A 14,424-nucleotide genomic window follows, 5' to 3' on the forward strand; every position below is an offset into this window, starting at 1 on the left:
TCCTATTTAATCTTTTAAAAAATATAAAAATTTATAAAGTTTCTTTTGTCTCCCTGACAAAAGGAGGGTGGACCTGTAAATTCACCCTTGTCCGTTCGTCTGTCCGCACTTTTCTCAATAACTACACCTTGGAATTTTTTTAAATTTTGCACAAACATTAAACATGATATGAGTAAAAAAAAGTAACAGATCGAATTTTCCAGGAAAACTCTGGTTGCTCCCTAGGGGTGCGTTTCGGGTTAAAATGGCTAAAATTGACACTTTTGTGCTTATTAAAAAAATTGATGCCTTGGATTTTTATAAAACTTCCTGAAAAGTTGTAACTAACTGATTTCTATATGATTTTGTTTGTCTATACTTCACGATAACTCTTGGGTGTGCCCCAGGGGCTCTTTTAGGGCTAATAAAAACACTCCATTTTTGGGACTATTTTACCATATTTGTCCAAAATTTTCTGTGTATGTCTATTTAGCAGTTTTTCTTGGTGCTGAATTCAAATTTAAATATGTTAAGACCTTAGGGACTTTTGGGGCTAAATGGGTGGGGTGGGGAGCAAATGATGAACTCAGTCACTTCTTTTTTTGCATGGTACAGAACTCAAATTTACATATGTTAAGGCCTAAAACTGCACTGTTTGTTCATTTTCACCAGGATTTGACGTTCCCTGGGGACTTTTGAGGGATAAATGAGGTGGGTGGGGGGAAAATGCTGAACTTAGTCATTTTTTTTATGCTTTGTTCTGTGAGACTAACCGTAGCCCTCGGCGCAAGAGGGTCCGTGTGTGCCTGGCGTGCGGGGTGGTGGCTGATCCTGTGGTCGGGGCAGCGGAAGAAAGAGTTCCAAGATGGCGCCTGCCTGCTTTTATTAGAGACGGAATCTCGCAGGATCGCGCGGGGATGCAAATTAGCTAGGCCATCTTGAGGAATAAAAATCGGTCCATTGGAGGTGCGAGGCAGTCGGGTTCGGACGTTCGTGGCGATCAGTACAGTGACCGTTGGGTTCCGTTTCTATTCGTGCAGTCAGCTGAGCTTTGTTAATTACCTTTGCGCCGTGGCTGTCATTGTTTGTTGGTTCGCTGTGTGTTGCCGTGGTTCTTCAGTGAAACTCTTCGTCGCCCACGACGAGACTCCCCGTCTCCTACACAAGATACTCTTACAAGCTATTTCGCCCCCCCCCCCACTCCGAACTTGGTTTTCTTTTCTTCAATGGCGGATAGGTTCGATCTAAAGTTGATACCGGAATTCGACGGATCCGACCCGGTACTCAGCTGGGTTGAGAAGGTCGAGTTACATTGTCAGTTGTCCGGCGTGAAAAATATCGAGCGCGTGATTCCTCTGCGGCTGACCGGCGGGGCCTTCGCTGTATATCAGCAACTCAGCGCTGAGGAGAAGTGTGACTACTCGAGTATCAAGGCGGCGTTGTACAGGGCGTTCGCCACTGACCCCGCCACTGCATGGGAGCAGTTTGAGACGAGGTCTATACGCTTGGGCGAAACTGTGGACGTGTATCTCGCCGAGCTTAAGAAGCTGACGGTGTTGTTCGGCGGTCTTCCCGAGAGGGCCCTAGCCTACAAATTCCTGTCAGGACTCCCCGCTGGAGCAAAGCAGCTCCTGCGAGCAACCTCTACCATGTCCTAACTACCGCTGAGTGACCTAGTGGACAGAGCCAGGACAATAATGAAGGATGACTCGACGGTGCAGGAACCGGTAGTCGCCGTCGCACAGGCCCCACCAAGTGGCGAAGGATCGTCTCGGGGACCCAGCCCGCAAGGTGATGTCATCTGCTACAGATGCAACGGGCGGGGCCACATGGCAAGAAATTGTAGAAGGCGGTCGACGGCTGTTCGCTGCTACCGCTGTAACAAGACTGGGCACATGGCCCGAGACTGTGCGGGAAACGGGGACGGGGACAAGGTACCAGTGCCGACCTCTTCCCCGAACAGAAAATAAACAAGGCGCTCCCTGTCATTCAGGTCAGAGTTAATGACACGTTATGTTCAGCCTTCCTTGATTCCGGTTGCTCCCGCACCATAGTGTGTGCGGACTTCTGTCGGGCGTGGAAAAAGAAGAACGTCAGGATAACTACCATTACTGGAAAAATACGAATGTGTTGCGGCGTGGGTGTGGTACACATTCGCACAAGAACTGGAAACTCGGCCAACGTCGAAGCGCTGGTGACACACGAAAAGCCGCTGAGTTTCGACCTGTTGCTAGGCTACGATGCCATCAAAGCCCTGGGCGGCGTGCGCATAACGCGCGCTGGCGTTGTAGAGTTTCAGGATAGGCCCCCGGTGTGCGCAGCACTAAGAGTCGACCAGCCGGACTTCAGTGCGGAGTTCGACGACCAACAGAAGGCGTGGACCGCCACTTGGAGGTGGTCAGAAGACAAGGAACCGGCCAAACTACAAAACAAAGTGGCAGAGTACCGTATGCCTGACCAGATAAGGCCTGCATACGAAAGCGAGCTCCGTGAATGGATTAAGAACGGTTGGATGATTCCATACCCCTACGACAAACTTGGACCCCCCAAGTGCCTGATACCGCTGATGGCAGTTGCCCAACCTAACAAGTCAAAGGTGAGGCCGGTAATGGACTACCGCGAGTTGAATGCGCACGTTGATGCGTTCACAGCGGACGCCGATGTCTGTGCCAGCAAGCTGCGAGAGTGGCGCCGGCAGGGGTCCAATGTGTCCCTACTGGACTTGAGAAAAGCATACTTGCAAGTCCGGATCGGCGAGGCGATGTGGCCTTTCCAGACAGTGATGTTTTCCGGGAAGAGATACTGTCTTATGCGACTCGGATTTGGGCTAAACGTAGCACCCCAGATAATGAAGGCTATCGTCAATGCCGTGTTGTCACAAGAAGAATGGATCATAAAGGGAACATCGGCGTACATTGACGATATATACGTGAACGAAGATATCGTGTCATCTTCGCGCGTAAGATCCAAACTTGCCGAGTTTGGTCTAAACTGCAAGGACTCTGAGCGGCTTGAGGATGGCGCCCGCGTATTGGGCTTGAGCGTTCAAGAGGAGCGAGGGGTCCTGAAGTGGAGGCGTGGAACCGCAGTTCCCAACGTACCCGACGTTTACACAAGACGTGCCGTGTTCTCCCTGTGCGGGAAACTTGTGGGGCACCTTCCAGTATGCGGATGGGTTCGTGCGGCGACAGGCGTCATAAAAAGGAGGGCAAATGCGGTCACCAAAGGCTGGGACGATGAGATAACCGACGAACTATTGGTTCGAATGTTAAAGGAGACCGTCGCTAGTGTGAAAAAGAATGACCCCGCCACAGGGGACTGGTGCGTGCAGGGAGACGAACTGAGCGTGTGGGTGGATGCAAGTTCTCTAGCGATCGGTGTAGTTTTGGAGAAAGATGGGGCCGTAGTTGAGGATGCCTGCTGGCTGCGACCGGCGAATGATGCTGCCCATATCAACCTGGCAGAACTCTATGCTGTAATAAAGGGCATTAACCTGGCACTTCAATGGGAAGTGAAGAAACTGCGTGTGCACACTGACTCACTTTGCGTGCACCACTGGGTGTCGGACACACTCACGAGCAAGGCCAGGGCATGAACAAAGGCAGCCAGCGAAATGCTGATAAGACGGAGGCTGGAGACTGTGAAAAAACTGGTGACGGAGTACAACCTGTCCGTAGACGTAGTGCTCGTCACCTCGGACTACAACCTCGCCGACAAGCTCACTCGGGTACCACGGAGATGGTATGAGGCTATGAAGAAAGAAGCTAAGCCATTGCCTCTGTGTGCTGCCTCCGTCGAGGAGGACGAAATCAGGAAGATACATCACGACAGTGGGCACCCCGGAGTACAACGGACCTACTACTTTGTGAAGTTGGCTAGACCATCAATACCAAAAAGCGCAGTAAGAGCAGTGGTCAGGGAGTGCCAAACGTGCCAATCCATCGACCCCACCCCAGCCAGATGGCGGAAAGGACAGCTGGGAGTGGACGCGACCTGGAGTCGGTTGGGTATGGATATAACTCACTACGGCAGCCAACACTTCCTCACGCTGATAGACTGCGGGCCAACGAGGTTCGCGATTTGGCGCCAATTAGCGAGGCAGGATTCCACCAGTGTCATCCACGAATTGGAATCCATATTCTATGAAAGGAGGCCGCCTGAGGAGATCCTCACGGATAACGACACGGTGTTCTGCAGCAGGGAATTCAGGCATTTTATGGACAACTGGGGGATCCGCCTTTGACACCGATGCGCGTATGTGCCGAGCGGCAACGGCATAGCGGAGCGGTGCCATCGAACCGTGAAGAGGATCGCGGCCAGGAAGAAGTGTACGATTGCGGAGGCGGTTTACAGATACAACACAACTCCTAAGGACGCCGTGACTGGCGGCAGTGCGCCTGCTGATGCGATTCATCACTACCACGTGCGCGTCAAGGACGTTGAAGTGTGTCTACCCGACCAACGAGAACCCCAGGGGACGTATCAAGTGGGAGACACCGTCTGGGTGAAGCCACCCGGCGGCCGGTGCACCAGCAGCTTTTGGAGGGGGCGGGTCACTGGCGTCATCAGTGAACAGGCCATACTAGTCGATGATACTCCGCGCCACGTAAGGGATGTCCGGCCCGCTCTAAGCGCTGACCAATCGGCGAGCAGTGGGAGTAGCGAGTCATCCGACGATGAACGATGGATCTAACCCGTGCCCCACGAACCTGGTGACTCAACTGCGAGCAGTAGAAGGAGCGAATCATCCGACGATGAGCGATGGATCCAACCTGTGCCCCACGAACCTAATGACTCAACTGCGAGCTCTAATGCTGATGCTGATGCTTCCGATGCCACTTCTGAGAGCTCCGATGAGAGAGTCCCGGCAATACCCCTCCGCAGGAGTGCTCGAATCAAACGGCCACGTCCGCCGTGTCACATATGTGATCTGGAGACCAGGGGGGAGTGTGAGACTAACCGTAGCCCTCAGCGCAAGAGGGTCCGTGTGTGCCTGGCGTGCGGGGTGGTGGCTGATCCTGTGGTCGGGGCAGCGGAAGAAAGAGTTCCAAGATGGCGCCTGCCTGCTTTTATTAGAGACGGAATCTCGCAGGATCGCGCGGGGATGCAAATTAGCTAGGCCATCTTGAGGAATAAAAATCGGTCCATTGGAGGTGCGAGGCAGTCGGGTTCGGACGTTCGTGGCGATCAGTACAGTGACCGTTGGGTTCCGTTAGTGACCGTTGGGTTCCGTTTCTATTCGTGCAGTCAGCTGAGCTTTGTCAATTACCTTTGCGCCGTGGCTGTCATTGTTTGTTGGTTCGCTGTGTGTTGCCGTGGTTCTTCAGTGAAACGCTTCGTCGCCCACGACGAGACTCCCCGTCTCCTACACATTGGAAACTACACAAGATACTCTTACATGTTCACTGTGCACTGATGTGGGGGGACCATGCATGCTTCACTTGTTCTTATGAAGTTCAATATGAAATAAAATAAGTTTATCGATCCATTGAATAGTGTAAGCATGGAAAAAAATAAGGTGCTTGTGCACTTTATGAACTGTGCTGAAACATTATTTAGAAAACAATTCTTAATATGGGACGGTTTTTCTTTTACCTAACAATTTAATGAACAAAAGATATTTTAAAAATTTAATTTAACTTGAAAATGCTATCTAAAATATAGCGTTGTGCAGAAGTATAAAAAATAAATTAATTTAAAGTCAAGGTTGTGAATTCCGTGATAGAAGTGTTGATTGAATTTTAAAATAAAATACGTATGAGATATGTTTGAAAGCCAAATTACAACGAAATATTATGAAAAATAAACAAATATTTATTTGTTTAAAATTAATATTTCGGAGTTAATTTAATTTTAAACAAAGAATGATTACACATGCTTAAAATCAGCACTGTTGCTTGCTGTTTTTGTTCGTTTTTTTTCTTTTTTTCTTTTCTTGTTTTTGGGGGCTTTTTTTTATTTTGTCTTTTGTTTTGGTTTTTATTCTTTTATTTGTTGGGGAAGTGTTTTTTGTTTTACATCTTTTTTTACTTTTGCACATAAAGCAATCAAGGGAAAAACAAAAAACAAAGCTGAAATGAATAGCTTGATCTATCTCTGCCCATGTCTTTATTTATCCTTCTTTCTCTAAAGTTCATTCATCATATTCTCCCATGTTTTTTTTTTGTTCTTCCCATCTGAACTGAATCTCAATTATTCTAGAATTTTTTTAATGCCGTCATAACATCAAACTATCCTGTGCTGCACAGTTTTCTCTATACTGTCCAGACTTAATTTTCCTCTGAGGTCTTCAAATCTAAGCCTGTCGTTAAGACTCACATAACACATCCATCATATCATTTTCATATATTTATCTCCATGTAACGCATATCCTCAACCCTAACTCGCCAGATTCCACTTTCATACATAATTCATACTGCTTACACATACCTGATAGGCTCTTCCCTTGATCGACAGTGGTAGCCCTCTGCTGGTTAGTAATAGTAAAACCTATTATAAGCAATTCCTTGTATACAACAATTAAATGAACATAATATAAGCATAGCTGTAAGAGTCAGGAGCCATCTCAATGTTCAAAGAGTTACGTTTCAAAAAGAACTCATTTTCTTTCAAAGTATATTTTATTTATTTATTTATTTATTTATTTCAGAAATACCAAGAATATTCTTTATTTATGATTTTTTTTTTTTTTTTTTTTTTTTTTCAGAAATACCAAGAATATTCTGATGGACGACAATGTCGCTTCTACAGCCATCATGGCCAGTCTACAAAAACTGGAACGAATGATTGCCGAACTTAATGACTACTGGAACGAAGTTACCAAATCCGTCAACACCACTTTAAAAACTGCTGAAGTTAACCCGCAACCTATCACAACCGCCCCAGTTCCACCTTTCCAGGCAAAACTATCATCTTCTAGCCGATTGAGTGACCACCATCAGCATCACCATCATTATCATCTCTCCCATGATTCCATATTCCCAGAAAACGATACATTGTTAGGTAGGAGTTCTATGAATATAAGTCAAAATAATCACGTTAGTATGGCTGGACATCCTATAACTGCTAATGTCCAAAAGATTCCTGCTAGCAATCAACTTGACATTTCCCCTATAAGATCTTCCCCCTATGAACAGGGTATGGCAGGATATAAAGATGATGATCTACTGCAGCGATTACACGATGTAAGTATTGTTTAAGATAGCTTTAGTTCCTTACTTAGTTCACCTGAAACCTTTTTACTATTAATCCATAAACTACTGCATCATACAGTTTGGTAAAAGTGCAGTATAATTAACAACCGAGAAATCAAAAAATATATATATACATACATGCACATATATAATTATTACTGAAATAATTTTTAATACCTACAGACACTAGTGTTTCATCCTTTCAGGAATCATCAGTGCAGGGAATAACGATTACAGCCAGTCAGGAGATTTGAATCCAGCCACGAAACCATCTCTGACTCCATTAGCAAGGAATAAACCACACAGCTGCAAGAAATACAGTTGAAATTTAAACATTTATTATTAAATATCAAGACGTTCGTCCAGAGTGATCTAGTGATTATAACATGATGCCCTTGTGCGTGTGAGCTTAAGTGGCCATGTACTGGATAAGGCGGGTGAAGCCAGGGCTGTAGCCCTTGATATATCCAAGGCTTTTGACAAAGTCTGGCATGAAGGGCTGCTAATGAAAATTAAATCGTACAGTATTATTGGACCTATACTAAAATTAATTGGATCCTTGTTAGACAATAGAAGCATCCAGGTTGTTATTGATAGACATACATCCAAGCAGCATAACATTAATGCAGAAGTGCCTTGGATCACTGTTATTCCTGATATTCATAAACAACCTCCCTGATAATATTGTGTCCGAGATGGGTATATGTGCTGATGATACAATGCTTTATAACATGCATAAGGGAAGAACGGATGTATATAAATCGAAGACAATGGCAGAATTGTTAGAAAATTACCTCCAGACTGGAATGGAATGGATGGTAACATTTAATGCTAATAAGACTAACTTGCTCTCTTTTTAACAATTATGAGATGCTTCTCCAACCGCCGATATCTATGACAACACCCTACCTGAGAATTCTTCCTTCAAACTTCTCAATCTAACATTTGCGAACAATATGAACTGGAACAAATACATTGAGGACATTGCAAAAGCTGCTGCAAAGAAGGTGGGTTCCCTCTATCAAGCTAGAAGACTACTCACACCTAAGAGTATCCTGTATGTCTACAAGGCTACCATTCACCCATGCATGGAGTATTGTTGCCACATTTGGGCTGGTGCATCTACCACTAGCCTCTCCCTCTTGGATGGGGTCTAAAAAAGAGTTTTCAATCTAATAGGTCCCACTTTGTCAACTAGGCTACAACCCCTGTCCCATCGCTGCAATGTTGTATCCCTGTGCCTGTTTTACAAATATTTTAATGGAATGTGCTCTGATGAACTCGTTGCACTTGTGCCCCCTCAACGTACATATCCCCGACAAACCCACTTAGCAATAAAATCTCACCCCTTCACTGTTGAGGTCCCTAAGTGTCAGAAAGCTTTCTATTCTATTAGTTTCTTCCCTTGAACAGCCAGACTTCGGAATTCCCTTCCTGTTACCTGTTTCCTTGGCTGTACCGATATGCAGAAATTTAAATGTAACGTAAACCAATATCTTAATCTTTCCTAGGCATTGTCCCAAATACTTTCTATTCTATTAGTTTCTTCCCTTGAACAGCCAGACTTCGGAATTCCCTTCCTGTTACCTGTTTCCTTGGCTGTACCGATATGCAGAAATTTAAATGTAACGTAAACCAATATCTTAATCTTTCCTAGGCATTGTCCCAAATAGTAGCCCATTACATCCAAGTGGCAATATGCCTTGTTAGGGGTGAACACGAGTAAAAAAAAAAAAAACTATTTTTTCAGGAATGATCCTTCTCCCACCTACAGTAAGCCATCAGTAGACATTTTTATTTTTCTTATATGTTGCAAAAAGAGTTTGGAACGGAATCTAATTTTGAAATAAAATACTTGAAAAGAATTTCAGAACATAAAGATTATACAGGTCTGTAGAAAATAAAATGCTAATGCCTTTGGTAAAAGTTATTTATTGTGTGTGTATATTCTTTTTTTGAATTCTCGACTGTGGACTATACTGCACTTGCACCTACATTTTACTTTTTACCATAGATTAGTCACTTCATCCATTTTTTTTTTTTTTTTAACCAATCCTAAAATATTAAGATCCTCTCCATTACTAATTGCAACTGTCTCAGTTCCAAACCAAACACCAGTATTTTGTTTTGTCAAACACAAAAAATCAAACTGTTATAATTACAAATGACCCAAATAAACTATAAACATTTTCAAGCTCTCTTGGACTCCTGACCCAATCTAATAATACTAAGTTAACAGTGACAATAACATATGTATATATTCACAATACTCAATCTTACTCTTGTTTTTCTCTTCATTCCTTCTGTTAGCTTATTATCCCCAATAACTCTTCTCCCCCCTCTCCCCATTTTTCTATCTAACACAATTATGGCTACCTGTCTAAACATAACTTTATATTCTATGCCTTTTACTTCTTATTCAATAAATTAGACTTGGCTAATGTTTAGGAGAGATGTACATTTGTTTTGTGTATTTTTTAGATGAGGATTGATTATTTGGATTATTCAGACTATTATTCTCATTTTGATTGTTTTTTAAAAATATTTTGGCTTATGTAATGTCCACCTTTCTTCAGTTGTATTTAATGTATCATTTGGATTATTCAGACTTATTATTCTTATCTTGATTGTTGTTTTTCACAATATTTTGGCTAATGTAACGTTCATCTTTCTTCAGCTGAATTTTTTTTTTTGAACATATCATTTGGATTATTTAAACTATTTTCATCTTGGATGTTATTCCTCCAAAGTTCCGGCCAATGTAGCCTTTAACCTTCTTCAGGTACATCTTGTCAAACTTGGAAATCTATACAAAATTTTGTGTGCATTAAGTTGAAAAAGGTGCATATTTAGAATTACACTCATTTAAAAAACAAAAATACAAAAAAAAGATTTATGTCTGTACTCGTCACAGAACAAACATGTTATATTCCAAAAATCATATAAATTGATCAAGTAATTTTTTTTTTATTTAAGAAAATCAAATTTTACGATTTTAAGCGATTAACTATCTTTGGCAGCCATTAATGATCTCTTACTTATGGAGAAATAGATAAATTTTGTCAATCGAGTTGTCTGCCCTTGAATATTAATGAATCCTAAATAAATATGGTGCATACTGCCTGCCTCACTGATTTGTCATAAAATTTGATTTTCTTAAATCAAAAAAGTACTTGATCAGTTTATGTTTATTGTTCCATGACAGATACATACATCATAAAGATTTTTCTGTAGTTTCGTTTTTTTTAAAATAAGTTTAATTCTAAATATAAACTCCAAAAGAAAACTATGAAAATCAAATCACTCCTTAAATATAATAATAACAAAGAGTACATGCACAGGGGAGATATGGAGCTATGGGCATGAAAGATATGGAGCTATGGGCATGAAAGATATGGAGCTATGGGCATGAAAGATATGGAGCTATGGGCATGAAAGATATGGAGCTATGGGCATGAAAGATATGGAGCTATGGGCATGAAAGATATGGAGCTATGGGCATGAAAGATATGGAGCTATGGGCATGAAAGATATGGAGCTATGGGCATGAAAGATATGGAGCTATGGGCATGAAAGATATGGAGCTATGGGCATGAAAGATATGGAGCTATGGGCATGAAAGATATGGAGCTATGGGCATGAAAGATATGGAGCTATGGGCATGAAAGATATGGAGCTATGGGCATGAAAGATATGGAGCTATGGGCATGAAAGATATGGAGCTATGGGCATGAAAGATATGGAGCTATGGGCATGAAAGATATGGAGCTATGGGCATGAAAGATATGGAGCTATGGGCATGAAAGATATGGAGCTATGGGCATGAAAGATATGGAGCTATGGGCATGAAAGATATGGAGCTATGGGCATGAAAGATATGGAGCTATGGGCATGAAAGATATGGAGCTATGGGCATGAAAGATATGGAGCTATGGGCATGAAAGATATGGAGCTATGGGCATGAAAGATATGGAGCTATGGGCATGAGAGAAAAAAAGTGAAGGAACTGATTTGTCTTGTCACCGCTTTCTGTAACGCTATGTTGGAAGTTAGGAAGTATATTAGCTGACTTTAACTGTACATTGTTCTCATCCCATCAGCCATGATTGAGTAGAAGTCTTAATAATAATAAAACCTTTTTATTTATAATTCTCAAATTAAAGAATATACAATTGTTTTTGCGAGCACCCAACTCACCTATTTCAATTTACTTCAACTAAATTTATTCTATTTTCTATACAAGACTAGGTGTTGAGGAATATGAACAAAATGAAAGAATTAAAAAAAATTTTTTTTTTGCATCTTTCTTTTAATAATAACCATTTAAATAATGAAAAAAAATAGATGGGTATTAATGTCTACTGATGTATGTCAAAGACAACCATTGTAATCTGTTTTAATATGTGCATATAAGAATATGTTTCCTATTTGTATTGTTTCTTGAGGAATTCTGTTTCTGAATAAAAAGAAATTGTCCTTGTTATGGAGAAGTTATCATACATAGCTAATAATAAGACATCTTTATTTAGTAAATTTTCAATTACAAAAATATACAAATGCTAGCAAGAATGGAAACTTGCCTATAAGATACTCTCTTGCTCATTTTTCTAAAAAGTAAGTGATTACATCCAAGATAAGCTTAGTAATATGACTGATACAAGAAGTATATAGTTTTGGCCATTTTTAAATTATGAAAGTAATAAAAAAGTAGCAAACAATGCTGAAAGTTTATTTGGATCTTAAATATTTTTACAGATGTTATGAAGACTTCTCAAGATTTCAAATTCCCTGATTGCAAACCTACATGTATTTGGTTGGATTTAAAGCCTCATTCTATTTATGAGACTAGCGGGGGTACCCGGCGTTGCCCAGGTGTTTGGTGGTGTAAAAGAAAAAAAAGTGTTAGTAGGCAGGCAGGCTCGAACCCGTGACGCAAAGGCAGAAAAGAAAGTGGCAGAAAATTTGACATCTTACCGCTATGCCATAGGAAGTGAAAAGCGTTCCAATTTAGTGATGTCAATCAAGAAGTTGACTTGTTAAGTGAATACGCAGGTGCAGAAATGAACGTTGGCTGAAGGCCAGTTCAGCTGTCCACTGTTTCACATATTTGTTTCCCCATGATGTTGAGGAAAACAGCTCCCCACAAAAAGGGAGTGTCCAAATGAATAGCAATTGTCTGATATGAGGGGTTTCCTCTCACATTGATCAAAGCTAATTGCTTTCTGGACGTCTCAGCACAAAAGGCTGTGAAGCTGCCTTCGCTTTCAATTAGTTTAACTTTTATATGAAAAACACAAATATGCGATAGGATGGAATAGTGTGAATTTTATAAAAGTCAATCAAAATAAATCTAGAAACGTCGCTTCGCAAATTGTAGATATTATAATCTAGGGAGCCATTTAATGCATGTAAGCAATGGTGAACAGATCTTAAACTGAATATGCTGAAGAATAACAATCATAATAACTGAAATATTGTTTTGATTATTACAAAAATAAAATATGGCAGTTCAAAAAAAGTTAACAGAACGTGCCGTGGCTTTTTAACCTTTGGCCCCAAAATTAACAGAAATTAAACCATTCCTGTAATGACCTGTTCCCTATTGATTGCAGTGTAATGCTGTTTCTAAGCAGTTCTAGAAGTTTCACCCTCCCAGGCTTTGCGTTCTCTCTTTGAGAAGAGGTTAGTTTATTGTTAGCCGCCTGAGATGTCTCTCTCATAGAATGCTGATAGGGCTGCATAGGTATCTTTTGCTGAGTCGGAGTGCTTTGCCTTGGGAGCACTGATTTTTCAATCCCCCTTTCCGACCATAGTGTCAGATTTTTTTTAGTCATCATCATCATCATGCAGTCCGTCAGTCGGGGCCTCAGTGCTTTATCTCTCAGTGTTGGCATAGTCCTCTTTCTGTGTGAAACGTCCATTCACAGGCACTGCATATGTGGGTGCCGAGGTTGTGTCATCGATAGTGTTTCAGCTTTAAGGCTTCTCCGATCTTTCTCTCTATTTCTTCCTTTTGTGGAGACTGTTCCACCAGTTACTCCTTTTTTTGGCTTGTTCCTCCCAACTCTCGACATTGATATTAATCGCCTTCAGGTGCCGCTTTGTTACATCTTATGGGTTCCATTTTCCATTTCCCCATAGAAGATCATCTTTTGGATTCGGTTGTTTTCCATTCTGGCAATATACCCAGTCTATCGTAGTTGCGTAGTAGCAAGGGTAGCTTCCACACTGTCTAGGTTTGCTCTCTTGAGAACTTCCATGTTTGATTTCTCGTGGTAGAAGAGAAATAACTACATCACATATCAGGTCAGTTTATTTGTACACACTAAAACGTACAGAACTAAATTTGCACATGTGATTATTGAAGCAAGACAGACACATAAGTGTCTACTTTTGTTATTGTGGTTTAAAATGTGACGATGCAGAAGAAAATGAAGCTTTCAAGCTTGTGGATTATTTCACGAGTTAGAAACTTAATTTTTTAGTGGAAAAAAGAACTTGTGTTTGTAGTTACTTCCACTTACAATGTAAGGATAAGCCATGTCTTATCCGAACATTACTTTTTTGTTTTATGAAAGTATTCCTAAAGTTATGCTATGAAAACACTGATAACTCCAAAACTTTAGGATCAGTCTGAAATTTTGTATTGTGATTATCAAATCTATGCATCAAATATCGAAAAAAAAAAGTCGAAATTCTATCAAAATTTCAACCATGACCAAACTTGTCAAGGTCATAAGATGTGTTACTCCATTAGCTACAATATGGGCCAAGTAATGTGTCTCTGAACAGAACCGAAATCTCTACTTTCTCTTATGCCATGACCTTGACTTAAATATCAGGCACATTTTGTAAAGTCAAAGTGATATTTTGACCAAGTTTAGTGACAATTGGTGAAGTGATGTGGTTGCTAGGATTTTTGCAAATATAAGAGTACATAACTTACAAGGTTTCCAGACTTTTTTCATATGGGCAATTTTTATTGATAGTACACACATGAAACTCTAGCCCCTCCCCATTGAAGTAATCTCCTCCAGCTGCAATGCATTCTGGAAGGTCCCAATCTTGTGTGAGCATGTCAATGACCATCATCATAACTTCATTTCTGCAATTGTTTCATAATGACAGCTTCTAGGGTTTTCCTTGAACTTAGGGAATAACCAAAAGTCACAGAGAGCAATGTCTGAACTATAAGGAGAGTGAGGAACAGTCTTGATGCCTATGACAACATCTTTCTGTCTGTTCTTCTCTG

The 14,424-nt window shown here is 41.5% G+C and overlaps 1 protein-coding gene across 2 annotated transcripts in view; it reads left to right on the forward strand.

Annotated features, from left to right (window-relative positions):
- Nucleotides 1-14,424, forward strand: part of LOC145241643 (SEC14 domain and spectrin repeat-containing protein 1-B-like) — a 122,815-nt gene that overhangs the window by 84,356 nt on the left and 24,035 nt on the right. For both annotated transcript variants that reach the window (XM_080104770.1, XM_080104771.1), the window contains exon 17: nucleotides 6,686-7,163. In XM_080104770.1, the coding sequence (XP_079960896.1) occupies nucleotides 6,686-7,163 (478 nt within the window). The remainder of the gene's footprint in view (nucleotides 1-6,685; nucleotides 7,164-14,424) is intronic.

The sequence above is a fragment of the Euprymna scolopes genome, chromosome 20, assembly GCF_053919585.1.
Source record: "Euprymna scolopes isolate OS-2025 chromosome 20, ASM5391958v1, whole genome shotgun sequence".
NCBI lineage: Eukaryota > Metazoa > Mollusca > Cephalopoda > Sepiida > Sepiolidae > Euprymna > Euprymna scolopes.